This window comes from Dreissena polymorpha, chromosome 15 (assembly GCF_020536995.1).
Source record: "Dreissena polymorpha isolate Duluth1 chromosome 15, UMN_Dpol_1.0, whole genome shotgun sequence".
Lineage (NCBI taxonomy): Eukaryota > Metazoa > Mollusca > Bivalvia > Myida > Dreissenidae > Dreissena > Dreissena polymorpha.
In genome coordinates this window covers 2,366,968-2,383,120 of record NC_068369.1, presented here as the reverse complement: position 1 = coordinate 2,383,120, position 16,153 = coordinate 2,366,968, and the positions used below count along the sequence as shown (strand labels likewise).

Here is a 16,153-nt window from a genome sequence, read left to right as displayed (position 1 = left end):
AAAATTGGAATTTATGGGATTATTGGGTAATTGGCAAGTTATAATTTTGGTACAAGTTAGCAATATATTGCGATATATTGCAATACGGGTTTTTGAACTGACAATATATTGCAAAACGGTTTTTGGCGTATTGTTGCAGCACTACAGGCTGTAACAAAAAAAGGCAAAAAAAATCACTGATTGAATGTGCCTTTATTTAATGAACAATGTTAAATGTGTTGTTATTATAAATAATACTGTTATTAAATCAATTCCTTTAACATACTGTAAAATGCTCAGTTTTTGTTTGTATTATAATAACATGGTCTTCATTGCCCAAATGTAGCCCGATTGTGGCGACAACTTTTTAAATTTGGCAAAAGTAAGATGCAGCAACTTTTTAAAGCCCAGAGGGAACCCTGGATACTGTATCCAAAGAAAGCAACTAACACACTATGTCATCTCTAAATGAGTACACTCCGCAAACTTGAAAGGGTGAGTATAAAAATTGATAACCACGAGCGTTTTGGTTTCCGTTTTGTCCTATTAATTTGTCGGAAAACTCCGAGGACAGAAGGTTTTTTCATAGGACTGCATTAGCATCATATAATAAAGAGATGGTGAACATTATCCTGATACCTTTTTTTTTTTAAAGCACCCTACTATATTTAAAGTTACATTTAATTCGTTTTTTTCCCAAATCAGTGGACGTACATCGCTCAAACATTCCCTATCCCGAAATTGATTTTCCTCAAAATGTCCAAGTAAAGGCCTGGCTGAGCATGATAAAAAGCAATATTCAACTAAAATATCACTGTACACAATGAGATAAACCTGCTCACCTCCTTCCCCTTTGTCTCTCCTCGCTCAAACCATTCCACTGTGACACTTTTTGCGTCGTTATTCACCCCACTGATAACAGCTGAATGAATCCGTCCTGAAAAGTACAAATACTTTTACCGGTATCTGCATTACATCCCAATGGATTCTATGTTTCTATGCGGAACATGGAATTTTATAGGAATAATGGTTTGTCCAAGAGTAACACAAACAGTGCTGTCTTCACAAAATCTTGCGGAAATTCAACCCCATTTGCAATCTCAAGTTGTTTTTTTTACCAAAAGTCCGCTTAAAATTTTAATTTGAAGGTTTCCAATCAGTAACAACTATTTGAATTCCTGTAGATGAATCTTTTGAGTACAATCAAAGAATCAACAATATTTATTTAAGACAGGGGTTTTTATCTTATTTTGGGGAAAAAGCCTGGCCTTTTTTAGGGGGAAAAATAATTGCGCGAAAATGCTGGATTTTGGGGAAAAAAATCACGTGAAACGCTGGATTTCGGGGAAAATAAGGAAAGTCTTAAATAGTCAATTTGACATATTTAGCTGTTCTTAAAACAAATTCAAGGCAACAGATAATTTAATCTTGCAATATGTTATATTTTCTACACTGGATCAGGTTAACTTATGTATTTGAAGTTTAAAAATAATTTTAAAAAATTGGGAGGGGGGGGAAATTAAGACTGGGGGAAAATTTACCTGCTGAGGGGAAAAAAATCCGAGGGGAAAGGGCCGTTTTTCGGCAGGTTCCAAAGAAGGAAAAAAAGCCCTGATTTAAGAAAGCAGTTTCCAAAAATTTCTTACTCATTATTTTAACTAACAAGTAAGCAATGGTTTACTTAAGGCTTTGACCAGAGATCAAGTTGCTTTTAACATCTACTAGTCCCCGTAGTAGAAAGGATGCCCAATATTTTTTTCAAATTTTGTTGACATATAACAAACATATGCAAGACAAAAACAGTAAAGTGTAAAAATATGTTAATAAGCAAACAAAATAATGTCTTAAACTAGATAATTATTGTGTGAAAATGTTACCGGTAATTAGGGGTGTAAATTGTACCAAATATAAAATCCGGAAAATTAGGCCATGGGGTCTGGGGACTCAGGTCACCAATGGAAATAAAGGGCAATGCCCCCACCCCACTTTGGAGCCCTCACTAAATGTACCATTTTGTAGTCTTTCTAGTAGCAATTTCTAGTGAATACTATGCGAAATATTATAAATCAGACGATCTGACAGTTTGTATCACTGCAATGTGTATTCGTCATTCTATGTTTGTTCATTATGGACATCAAGCATAAATAAAATTGATGAAAAATGCTGTATCTAAAAAAAATGTACATGAAATAAAACGTGCATATCATTTAGATGCAGAAAAATGAAAAACCAGTTACCTAGCAAATACGTAATCAATATATAATTTTGTTAACATATTTCTTTACAATATGCTATTGCACTGCTTTACTTTGCTTATCGATCACTTAGAATATTTCATTATGGCGGACATGTGCAACGTTTTGTTGACTTGTAAGATTTTTGGAAAGTAGCGACATTTTTTGGTCAGTTACCTTTCATGTTCGTGCCATTCGCTAACCAATCAGAAATAAATAATAAATGAATTTTCCACTACCCCCCCCCTAACCCGCAAAAAATATCTAATTGGATTTACATTGTTCGGGACTTGCTTCAAAACACTGGTTTTGTAGATGTTTGGATGTATCCAGAATCAGTAAATGCAAGTGTATTTATTCCTATATTTAACAAGAGCACCGCAAAACGGGTGCCACGCTCGGCTGCGAAAGCTTGTCAGAATTATTTTTTTTCTTAGAGGTCAGTGACCTTGACCTTAAACCTAGTGACCCAAAATGGGTGTGGCGTGTAGAACTCATCAAGGTGCATCTACATATGAAGTTTCAAAGTTGTAGGTGGAAGCACTTTGATTTTAGAAGCAATGTTAAGGTTTTTGTTAAAGTTTTATATTAGAGGTCACAGTGACCTTGACCTTTGACCTAGTGACCCAAAAATGGGTATGGCATGTAGAACTCCTCAAGGTGCAACTGCATATGAAGTTTCAAAGTTGTAGGTGGAAGCACTTTGATTTTAGAGCCTATGTTAAAGTTTGATATTAGAGATCACAGTGACCTTGACCTTTGACCTAGTCAGAGTTCCCACTGTCGATCGCCATTGGCGCCAATGGCGACAAAATAAATATTCTGGCGACTAATTTTCGCAAATGGCGATTTTTCGAAAATCAGCATTTTTTCTGCTTAATATTTCCTTCAAATGACATAAGACGCTCTGTTTACCAGCCGCTTTACGACAGTCGCTATGCAATCGATTTCCGTGATGTAAGCAACACTGCTGAAATCAATGGAGCATGCAACTGTCGCAAAGGGGCATGCAATGGTGATAATTGCGATTATCTGGGGTGCTGTTACAAGTTATCTTAATTGGTCGGCAGTTTTATTGCTTCAGAGATAAGGCAACATTGAAATATACCGACCTTGCGCTTAATATGAAGTGGTTGTCACAGTGTTCGTAGCCTATTCAAGACCGTTACTTTGACAACCATGACAACCAAAAAGGTAAGCATCGATTGTTTTTAGAACAATTGGTGTAATTATAGAAAATAATTAAATTAAAATGGCAAGTTCAGAGTGTATAACGAATTTTAGAAAGTGAACATTAGATTCTGATAATGTTGAGACTCATTCAAAAATGCAAACGGTCCCCCGCTAACATTCACCAGCTAACAAACAAAAACCAAACACAGACAGTTGCTAATCAAAATTTCCTTTCCTTCTATATGATTTCCAGCACACAATCTATGCTGTGTGAACTCTTTATATCCTCAAAACTTAATCAATTTATTCACTACCGGATGTACTGTTTTAAAAAAGAGGAACATTGTTAAGCACATGAAAATCAATTTGACAGTTGGTATACACAAATGCATATTTTATTTGACTGTTCAGCGATTTTCCTCCTTCTTTATAAAGTACCGGTAAACGGTACTTTCCCAATCGAGCGAAAATTCCCGAATTCCCAATCGGCATCTGAAAAAATCCCAATCGGCGTCCGAATTTTTTCTCATCGAAAGATCGAAAGTTTCGTAACAAAACCCAACTTTCGGCGAGCGAACAAAGAAAATCGTATAGTTGTGTGTAACCACGCACTCGATTAATTTCGGGTTTTATTGTTCAGCGCGTTCAATCAATAGAGTCGTTACTGTTTCCGGTTCTTTTGTCAGGCAGCCAGCATACTGTTTTACGTCGGTTTGTAACCTTATCGTAGTTTGAAATGAGTCATAATAGCAAATATTATGCAAAAAAACACTAAAAAAAGAGTCATCAGGCAAGTGGATCCCGTTTACTGACGCAGTTCGGTTTCAAGATTTCAAACAATCTTTGCACGACCAATCGGAACCGTCTATCACAGCACTAATGATGCTGTGCAGAGAGGGATGCCAGCAACTGAGTGATGATCAAACATCAAAGATTATTGAAATTTTCAAAAAAAATGAAAGAAAGAGACATTGCTTTTTAAGAGATTAAAACAACTAGTAATTGATTTTGTGTGTTCTTTATAATATTTTGTTATTTATAATATATAATAATTATCCAAACTTCACGACGCGATTTTCCCAATTTAAGGATTTCACGACTCGATTTTTCCCAATTTTGAGTTTTTTACGACTCAATTTTTCCCAATTGGACCGGTACAGGTACTTTTCCCAATTTGACAAGGAAAATCGCTGCTGTTGTGCTATGGGCTCTATGTAGTAGGTCATATGCTAGCACACATTTAGATTATTTATATACTACACATTAATTGATTACTATTAGTATTATATTATTATTATATTTCCCTTTTTGTATTTTCAGATAACCATAAAGCTGCTGAAGCACCCAAACTGTGGCAACATATTCAGGCTGCTAAGAAGGTGTCAATCAACAAGACTTATTAACAATGTTAAATGTGTTATTATTAATAATACTGTTATTAAATCATGTAACATACTGTAAAATGCTCAGTTTTTGTTTGTATTACAATGACATGATCTTCATTGCCCAAATGTAGCCCCAGTGTGGTGACAACTTTTTATATTTGGCGAAAGTAAGTGGCAACAACTTTTTAAAGCCCAGAGGGAACCCTGCTAGTGACCCAAAAATGGGTGTGGCGTGTAGAACTCATCAAGGTGCATCTACATATGAAGTTTCAAAGTTGTAGGTGGAAGCACTTTGATTTTAGAGCCAATGTTAAGGTTTTAGCGCGACGCCTACGGCGGACGTCGGACGAGCTGGCTATGACAATAGCTCGGGTTTTCTCCGAAAACAGCCTCGCTAAAAATAGACTTATTGATATGTACATAGGTTTGTGGCTAAATGATTTAAATGTTAAAAGTTCATTAACTCTACACAAAGAATTGAAACATGGATTTGAACTATCTGATTACCTTAAGTTAACATAATCCTAATTTTTAATTTAAGAAAATACATGTAAAAATTTAGACTTTCGTCCCACATGTTAAAAATTGAATCTGGGAGACATATAAATATTTCTAAAAACAAATGCAAATGTAATATACACTTCAACACCGTTATTTCGAAGTCGTCGGGACCGTTAAAAAAACTTCGGATTAACGATAATTCGAAATAAACATTTGACAGAAGGCTTTTTTGATTCTGTTAAAATAGAACGTTGCTAACTTAAAAGCGTAAACTAGTCATATAGCAATAGATTTCCACTTGTAACAAACGGAGGAATAAAAAGATTCTTTTTCTTGTTTTTTGTATTTTTGTCTAATTACAGAACATATAAAATATAACGAATAGCACAAATTATCAGACATACAAACATATGAATACATTTTCGGAAATGAATTAACTTTTTTTTACCAATACGCAATGTCTCTCTGAACACCAGCTTTCGCACAGACGACAAAGGTGTAATTATTGGCTTTTGACGCGCCACGACAAGGTGTGAAAATACGCTCAGTATTTTGCAGTTTTGACTTCGGATTAAAGATTGATAATAAGGTGCGAATTATAGTGTTGGGACCGACTGAATCACTTCGAAATAACGATTTCTTCGGTTTAACGAAGTTCGGATTAACAATGAAATTTTACATTAAACAAAGAAGAACCAAAATCGGGACCCGAATAATACTTCGAAATAACGGTGACTTCGGCTTATCGGTGTTCGAAATAACGGTGTTGAAGTGTATGTAACTCAAGTGATATTGAAGACGAATACCATTTTGTAATTTTATGTCCTCTTTATACAGATATAAGAAAAATGTATATTGACAAATTCTATTACAGTATAACCGACCTAGTATGCATAAATTTATTCTTTTGTTAACAAATACTAAAACCAAAGTCATAAATAAACTCGCGATATATTGTCAAAATGCTTTAAAATGAGAACTGATCAATTGAATGCAAACGTTGAGTAATATGATGGCCTAAGTGCATTATTAACACCTTTTTATGTACTATTTGGTCACTTTAGCATTACTATGCATGTGCTTATTGCTTATATATTGTCAGTTATGTATATTTAACGATGAACTGGAAATGTTCAAGTTATATGAATAAACTTTCTGTTCTGTTCTGTTAATTAATTGTGATAGCATGAGTATCCAGCCATCCGGCCCTCAAAAAAAATACAACTAAGATTTAAAACTGAACAGATTTTGAAACACACATGACGTATGTATGTCTCTAGTTAAATGTTAATTCTTTGACACAACAACGAAAACTGATTTTAAATCGGTATTAAAATTACAGGCTAGATTTACTCATTATAGTGATTTGTATCATGTACACTACAGTGTCTCACTTCAGTCCAGCCCGTCTGATTGGCTGTGTAGGTTTGTTACTACGCCAATGTAATTACGTGTGTGCAAAGATTTTTTTGCCAAATTGGGAAAAGTATCATTACAAACCCTGCTGGGCAAAATAAACAAACAAAGATCTTAAATAGCAAAAAAACGCCTAATAATTCAATCTTTATATTGGGAATTTGCAGCAATTTTAATTAACCGTACTTTACTGCACACACCCGTTTAAATATTCTTTCACATGCCTGATATGATGTTCAGTTTAAGTTTTTATTTTTAATAGCCACTCTTCATTGTAGACATTTTATTAATCAATAAACTGAGATCCTGACTGTTTCCCTTGTAGGGCCTTGTTTGACATTGTCTTAGGTTTGCCATCTGGCATCAACAATGTCACTTTTCTGAAAGCAAAATTTGACAACCACGGGCATTGATGAAGAAATGTTCTCATGGTTTTCAAACAACTAATCAATTATCTTGATAAAGCGCAACAAAAATATTGGAACCAAAGTGACACAATTTTCCTTCACTTATGAAATTTTCTGAAGAGCAATTGAAAAATGTAATTTTTACCTGAATGGGAAAGTGCAGCTTACCCAGGGCTTTCCACCATTACATAACAGAGGCCGAAATCCAGCTACTTCCCAATTGAAAATAAGGTCATTTTCCACCAAAATTGATGCTGGAATTTCCCAAATTGTAAAAAAAATATAAAAAATGTGTGCATCTCCCAAATTGAAAGCAATGAGCTCTAATATGATTAAGAATGCACCACAATGTGTCTTTTAATACTTCTGCACAATGAAAAAGATCCTGTTCTAAAACCTTTTTAAAACACGGTCTTCCCAAAATGAGCAGTTATCGCGCATGATATTCCCTTTTTGAAAGGCTAGGGCCTCTTCCCAATTTCCTGATTTTTTTTACCTGTTACCAGTACCTTATAAAGGGAAAAAATCACTATAAATAGTTTTCTATAAATAGTTTATAATTGTAAATAAACAATTTGTTCATGAAGTTCTTTAAATATTTTTATCAATTTTTTACAAATAAGCGGATTATAACACATAATTTCAACCTACTAATAAACCGTTGAACACACAAAATTATGTGCTGTGTGATTTAAATAATCATCAAACCAGACAAGAGTAGTGAACAAGACCTACTTTCCACTGAATGCCAGATATTGTGCGAATGATCATATAATATCAGGGTTTTTTTCCACTTTTTGGGAAGATAACCCATGGCTTTGGAATTGGGAATTTTATCGGCATTTTCATGAGATTGGGAAAATAAATTCATTAGCCTTTTTTTTCCAAATGAAAAGTCCACTGATTAGGGAAATAATAAATTTGAATAACTCTTTATAATCATTCAAATTAAAAGAACAAAATCATATAATACCTTGTTAGATGTAATTGAATTGAAATTGAGATAAAATACTCATTAGACTTCTTTCTAAAAAAAATAAAAATCTCTCTTCAAACTGTCGGACCAATGGGGAGGTCCGCAACGATGAGAACAAGGTATTATCATCTACAAATAACAGTGCTCCAGCTAGCAATAAATAGAGGGGCGCTGCGCCCCTCTAAAATTTGCCCCCTTAAAAAGCGCCCCTCTATTTTTCTGTCAAATGCCCTTTTGGTCTCTAAATTCCTGTTTTCCGGCCGTAGATCTATAAATCGCCAGAAACATCGACATGAATACACAGATAACACCCTTACTGTACATGACTGCCCAACACATTGTGAACAAACAAGCCCCAAGGGCATGGTTTGTTATCAGATCATTAATTAGCCTTTTGTTGCAGACGATAGTAACATGCTGTGAAAGATTATCTCTGAGGTCACGCTTGGTTAGACACAATCACACTCGAATCAAATCAATCTGAGCACTATTGATTTTTTTAAACTTCTGAATTCTTTGGCTATGATTTTTTGTTTGCCAAAATAGTGATTTTTTATTCAAAACACCTATTAAAATTTGAAAATTAATCTTTTTTTTTTTAATGCGAATATGCGGTTAATTTTTAGCTCGAAATTACGGCATTGAAAAACATATTTGTGTTTGGATTTTATTTCTGAACTTTAAAACACTGTCTGTCCTCAATCATGATGAATTTTAACATGAATAGGGGCAGACAGTTGTTATTTCAACAAATAAAGAGCTTGTTTGGATGGAGGATTTATCACTCTGCAAGTAAAATGTAATTTTAATAATGTCACATATTTTCGCGACCTTACAAAACTGTCAACGTTGTTGACATTAGTTGAAATAACGTGTTGTAAAATAAATATATCAATGTTTCATTTTTTATCTCCAGACTGGATGCTACTTCATGGTGACATTGATCATTGTTCAGACTTTAAATTTTTCAATATAGATTATTGTTTTAATTAATATTATTATTGTGGAAAAACATTGGCTCACAGTTATTCAAAGTTACAAATTAAGTGGCGACAGTCACAACATTTATTTGACCCAGTGAAACCCCTGAATTTATTTCATGTTTTCTTCATTTCTTCTATAAGGCCACTGATGCTTAAACTGGAACCTGAAAGATTAACATGCAGTTCAATGATGATAGGTGATAAAAACATCAAAATCCCTCCCCCCACACACACACACACCGGAAAGAAATATGATATCTACATATCTCTAATGCGTGTAGTCGGATGCTAGCCCAAGTCGGTTATGAAATTGGCTACGAAGTTGTGTTCCTTAGCGCCAATGTACACTGCAACGCCGATATATCGCGGTCGGTGGGGTCCAAAGATCGCGAGCGCGATATATCCAGCGCGCAATATAACTCGAGAAATGTCTAACTTTATTGTATTGCGCATAGTTTGTCAAATTTCCCCAATGTTTTCATTTTACATACGGCGCTGCTACATATTTGTATAGTAATAATTGCAAACCAATCCTACAATGATCATTTTCATAACTACATACGTATCTGTATTTATCATAAAAATCAAAATGTAAATTTTATTTTTTATTTTCATGTACAATCGCTCGCAAATCAGCTAAAAAGAAGAATTCTTGTCGTAAAAACGTATACAATATAATTGTGCATAGATTCGAATTTACCCTTAAAAATAGTCCTAATGAAGGAACTGAAACAGCGTAACGGTAACGATACAGCCTGTTTGAATTATATTTCATTAAGAGGAAATGTCAATGCCACATTATTCGCGAGATACTGCGGTACTTTAGTTGAAATTTACAACGAAACTTTTAATGGGAATTAAATTATCTCAATGTTGTACCCGCTACGAAATTTTTATTTACAAATAAATACACCCACGCCAATTTTCGCACGCTTTTTATCAGGACAAAGAAATTCATGACCAGGACCGAAATTTAACGATTTATATACCAATAAACTGCCATTATTACCTTTGCAATGACACTAATTGATTATTTCTTAAGTGTTAAAAACAACCCCAGCCGTGTGTAAACAACACAGCTGTCACGTATCAACTGTTTTTCACGCTTCACTGCGTGCCATAGTAAGCCGCGAAACATAGGGTGTTAATACTAGCTAGAACCGGTCTTTTGTTATGTTAGCGAAAAGATTTAAACATGTCATTTAGTGATCATGCTCCTGGGATTTTTGGGAGCCATAGCCAAAGCGCGATATATTGGACAGCGCGATATACCGATCCGCGATATATCGGCGTTGCAGTGTAGATAGTAATATATTTATTATAATTTCATTACACCAAAATGAGGAACAGCATACAATTGGTGAAAACATCCAATGCACTAATGTTTACAATTCATAAGTATATAGTATAAGCAAAGTATATACTTAAGTATATTTATAACCAAATGCCCTATTTTCCAAAATTACGCGTGAAATTCGCCCTTTTTGGGGAAGCTACCCTCTATTTTGAAAAGCTGGCTGGAGCACTGAATAAGTTATGGTTTTTTAACAAACAGTAAAAAAAATTGCATATCCTGTTGTTTTTTAAAACTGTTTTGCTAATAAAAATGTATCTTTTTGTGTTAATCTTTATTTAAATAGTTTATTTCAATAATATGCAAACATAACTGAGTTTTACATGTTAAGCTTTTTAACGCACACTTCCGAGTCATCCAATTTTTGGAAATTGAATTAATACATTCAACTAAAAAGCAAAATTTATTGAAATGTTGGTTCATTTTTTTTTCTTAAGGCATGGATGGGCCTGCATACAAACACAGACGAACATAAATCGTCTGATCAATATAACACAATCACATGTTGACAGGTGCCTAAGTTAGCCCCACCCACTATTTTTACAATGCAATTGTCAAACATTTAAATGAAAAATCAGATACTTTGTTAAACGATATACATAGAAAATCATGTCACTACAATAGGATTTTAAAGGCTCGATTTTATAAATAAATAACAGTTTACAGGGGTTCAAATAAATAATAATGTTCTAGATTATTTATGTTGGCAACACAAGTGTAATGACTCAATGTTGTGAACACACCATCAGTTCGTTGAATGTCAACGTTAACTCCAACTTTCAGATGGCTTAGATCCATGTCTGCAGCAAATTTTCACACAGTGTCAATCGGAAAATCATAAACATTTGTATTTAAGAGAAATAAATATCTTCATTCTGGTCATCCAAGCGCCGTTAGTAATTTTGAATACTATCACTACGCATGTGCGGAAAAGTGGCTTACTCGGGCAGGTATAAAACCCGGAACTATCCGGAAATCTTTATGGTAAAACCCGGAACCGATATAAATGGTTATAACTTCATTATTATTCGTCCGATATTAATTATAATGGTACCGTTGTAAAGAAGATCCTCTACAGATTCTAACCATATCAAAATATTTTATGGCAGGGTCGTAGTCGGCCTGTAAATTGCGGACAAAGTCGGCCTGTTTTAACGTTTTTTTTTACACAGGCAAATGCCGAGAAGAAAACCCGGAACCGATATAAATGGTTATAACTTCATTATTATTCGTCCGATATTAATTATAATGGTACCGTTGTAAAGAAGATCCTCTACAGATTTTAACCATATCAAAATATTTTATGGCAGGGTCGTAGTCGGCCTGTAAATCGCGGACAAAGTCGGCCTGTTTTAACGGGTTTTTTTACACACGCAAATGCCGTAAAGAAAACCCGGAACCGATATAAATGGTTATAAATGCATTATTATTCGTCCGATATTAATTATAATGGTACCGTTGTAAAGAAGATCCTCTACATTTTCTAACCATATGAAAATATTTTATGGCAGGATCGTAGTCGGCCTGTAAATCGCGGACAAAGTCGGCCTGTTTTAACGTTTTTTTTACACACGCAAATGCCGTAAAGAAAACCAGGAACCGATATAAATGGTTATAAATGCATTATTATTCGTCCGATATTAATTGTAATGGTACCGTTGTAAAGAAGATCCTCTACAGATTCTAACCATATCAAAATATTTTATGGCAGGGTCGTAGTCGGCCTGCAAATCGCGGACAAAGTCGGCCTGTTTTATTCCGTAGTATGGTTCTGATATTCTAGATGTGGTCAGAAGATATGACCAAACATTTACAAGGGTGTTTTAATGATATAATAGAATAACACTAACACATACAAGCGTGTTTTTATTTACATTGCCTCGATCCAAAATGCTCAACCTTATTCAACATATGAATATTTTTTTTTCTTAACCAAGGAAACATACATGCTTTATAAAATGAACACTTTTTCATATACGGAATACTGTATAAATACTGTGTTTGACGGTAATAGCCGTTTTACTGAGACAGTGAATTGTGTGAATAACAATTTACACATAAATATTAACCTTTGTATGGGGGAATTAGGTATTCAGATTCAGGAACAATTGGGGTTAATAGAATCAGATATTCCAATGGCCATAACTTTCTAAATAATAGACAGTACATAACTTTCCGCAATTACGCACAACTGCATGTCGCCCTGAATAATGTCCATGAGTTGAAAGAAAATCAATTGAAATTGCAAGGAGATGCGTTCACACAAAATTATTCTTATACTAAGTATATTGAAGATATAATCATATGGTCATTATTTCAGTTTAATGGCATGCGATGTTTAAATTTCCGAATAAATGACGTGTAAAAAAAATGAAATTATTGAATACTAACTATTTACTACATTTAATCTTTAAAAAATCACAATTTGGAAAACTCACGTTTTTTCGCAAATATTGCAAGTTCGCGACTCATTTTCACAATTCTGAAGAATTCGCGACTTCAGAAATTTCACAAATTAGGTATGTTTCTTCAATGGCCATTATATACTTTCTTTAGCGCGTTACATGACTTAACGAGTGTTGGTTTCTATTCAAATCTGCTAAATACTGCGCTCTTAATTAGAATCGCATAAACGGTTTTGGTGGCATTGTTGATGACGTAAATTACTTAGATTATAAGACTTATACTACTAAATGCTGATTGAGCAAATACGACGTAAACAGATCATAATTTCAACAAAGTCATAATCTTGATGCAATTTATATTTTTATGAACGTGTTTACACGAGCATTAATTTGTACCCGCGCTTTCGGTAAATCTAGTAACCGTTTATAGATATATAAATATATTTACGTAAAACAATGACACTGCGATAAGATGCACTAACGCGCATAATTTAAAATGGTTTAAGAAATCAAGTATATTATGACCAGGTCGGAAATTAACTCATTAGCAATGGTTACCCACGCTTGATTTATAACTAACAGACCCTAAAAACAACGACAATATTTACATAGCTTACAATTAAAGACTATATCAGTTATAAATTATGTCAACCCTCCTGAACATCAACATACAACGGACAGTGAACGAGTACATGTATTTCATCCTCGATCTTATCTGTACAATGAAAACAAGTTCTGTTACATAGCTCATTATTTTCATTCCGGCCGGTCTCTAGCCTGACTACTGAACATACTAATATTCGCGAATAAACCTGAGTTCACAGAAATGAATGCTATTTACATTATTATTTCATGTTTCAAAATCAGTGTGCACTTAATCAACTAGATCTAATAATTAGCACTTACTCATTCGTACAATAACAAAAAATCTGTATAAATTAAGACTCGTTTCATGAAGACTGAAATCAAAATCATGATGAGAGCTCGAATATACGAATTTGAGTTTTTTAGTGAATTTTACTTTAAACGAGAACATTGCACTATGAATGCATACTAATTCGTTGATTTTGGACCAATTCGTACAAGTTTTTACCCGCAGCCTTGGAGCGTTCAAGTCTCTCTCTCTCTCTCTCTGGTGTTAAATGCAATATACGTTTACAATCTCATATTTTTGTGCAGTTATTTCAGCTTGTGGTCTTGTTTACATAAGACGTTTAAAACGATTTTACTACTAGCGAAAGGCAAGTCAGTCTTTCGTTGATTTTTTTGTTCTAAAAAGTGCTTTCTGCAATGCGTGCTTATACTTTTGTAAGATACGCTAAAGAGAAGTACAATTCCTTTTACCAAAATATGAATCATTTTCTGCACACGTGAAATGCAAATTATTTCATTGCGAATGAGATGCTAATAGACTGATGTAATGACAGCGATGAATTTAAAGAATCTGTTTGTCTTACATGTACACTATACATGAAAGGAAGGTATCATTACTCTCGTTTATTTTATATATATTATTATGAAAAATTATTTTGTTAAAGGCATAGTCAAACGGAAAAACTTTTCATGGTTATTATAATATATCATTCCTTCACTAAAATGAATGATATATCTTTGGATAGTTGTCAATTTTGTGGTTTAAATTTGAAATGTCATAATATGTAACGTCTCTTACAGAGTATATTATATATACGATTTTGTAGTGACTGTCATGTTTTATACATAGCACACACAATGCACCCATATCCGATTTTTCGTCATTTAAAGTCAAAAGTTTCAATTGGTTGCATCAAAATATCACTCACTACAAGTTGGTTTTTAACTACTTCAAAAAATGAAAATGCCCCTTTAATTAACATAACATAACATATATTTATTCTGGCATAAAATAGCACAATGCATACTTATAGCCAACAATAGAATTATAGCGTGAAAAGTGAGAGGAACATGAAATATTACAAACATCAATCTGAAAAGGTTTAACATAGATGTAAGTGCTGTGCAAGCAAAATTTGCATAGTACATAGAACATAGTACAATAACAACAAACATGTATTTCCATGAAGGTGACTTAGAATTTCAAACAAAATAGACAATATCTATTGCGACAAAATGTTGCTGTATAAATATAAAATGAGTTACAAAAAGTTCATTACACATATCGATAAGAGCTATGTTTGCGTTAAACGCAATATGATCTTAAGAAAATTATATAAGTTAGTTGCACATATCAATGACGGCTTTATTATAAATAATAACTTTATGATTTAGCGTACTTTAAACTATCTTCTTATACATGATGCAAGAGACATTAGTGTGCCTTTTAATTAGGGTACATTCGGAGTAATAAGAGTTCGTGATCTTGTTGCATAATATATGTACTTCGATAAATTGTTTATTACTTTAGTGGATTTTGACGACATAAGAGACCGGAACTTGTTTATTGATGGCCAGTGACAGTAATATGGTTTCAAATATTGTTTTCTGATTGTGGTATAAGCTGGACATACAAGTAAGAAGTGGTATTCACTTTCGATTACCTTCATATTACAATATTTGCACAATCTATTTTCTTTTGCGATATTTTCATGTCGTCCTTTCTCAATCGCAAGATTGTGCGCGGATATTCTAAAATGAGTTAGGGCAATTCTAAATCTTGTTACGTTTATGCTATTAAGATATGTCTCGAATTCAAAATCTTCCTTATAGGTGCTATAGGAGGCTAGTCGATTCGAATTATTAATGTTTGAGTACCACGACTGTTTAAAGATATCATATATTCGATCTGATATAATTTTTAGGTCATAATCATTTGGTAAAACTTCGTTTTGATTCCACCAGATATGTGCTAGTCCAATATTTTCTAGTAGAGATTTTATTTCAAAGGCCCAGTTTTTATTTCCGTATGTGATATTTTCATCAGCATCCTCTTTTAACATATGATAAATATTTCTTGTTAGTAATTTGTTATTTGGGTTTATTGTTTTTATCCAGTATTTAAGTACTTTTAGTTTTTGTTTTATAATAATTGGGTACCTTCCTAATTCTCCATATAGACCATCTGAATTTGTTGATTTTCTAACCGTAAGGATTTTCCTGAGAAATTTTCGGTGTACTAGTTCTATATCGTTACTTTCTTTCAAACCCCATATTTCCGCTGAATATGTTAATTTTGTACCTACAAGACTATCAAATAAGTTGCATTTTTCTTTAGTGCTTAGTCCTAACTGATTGAAAACGATAAATAGGTTATGGAGCGCTGACTGTGAGTGTTTTGCAATATGTTTCTGTGTTCTATTCCAATGGCCGTTTTTAAAGAGATGCACACCGAGATATTTAAATG

The 16,153-nt window shown here is 33.6% G+C and overlaps 1 protein-coding gene across 8 annotated transcripts in view; it reads right to left on the bottom strand.

Moving 5' to 3' along the window:
- Positions 1–11,331, bottom strand: part of LOC127859865 (kinesin-like protein KIF2A) — a 70,675-nt gene extending 59,344 nt beyond the window's left edge. For all 8 annotated transcript variants that reach the window (XM_052397435.1, XM_052397436.1, XM_052397437.1 and 5 more), the window contains exons 1-2: positions 11,152–11,331; positions 822–916 (exon numbers count right to left, since the gene is read on the bottom strand). In XM_052397435.1, the coding sequence (XP_052253395.1) occupies positions 822–916; positions 11,152–11,206 (150 nt within the window). In that variant the 5' untranslated portion in view covers positions 11,207–11,331. The remainder of the gene's footprint in view (positions 1–821; positions 917–11,151) is intronic.
- Between the last annotated feature and the right edge of the window lie 4,822 nt (positions 11,332–16,153).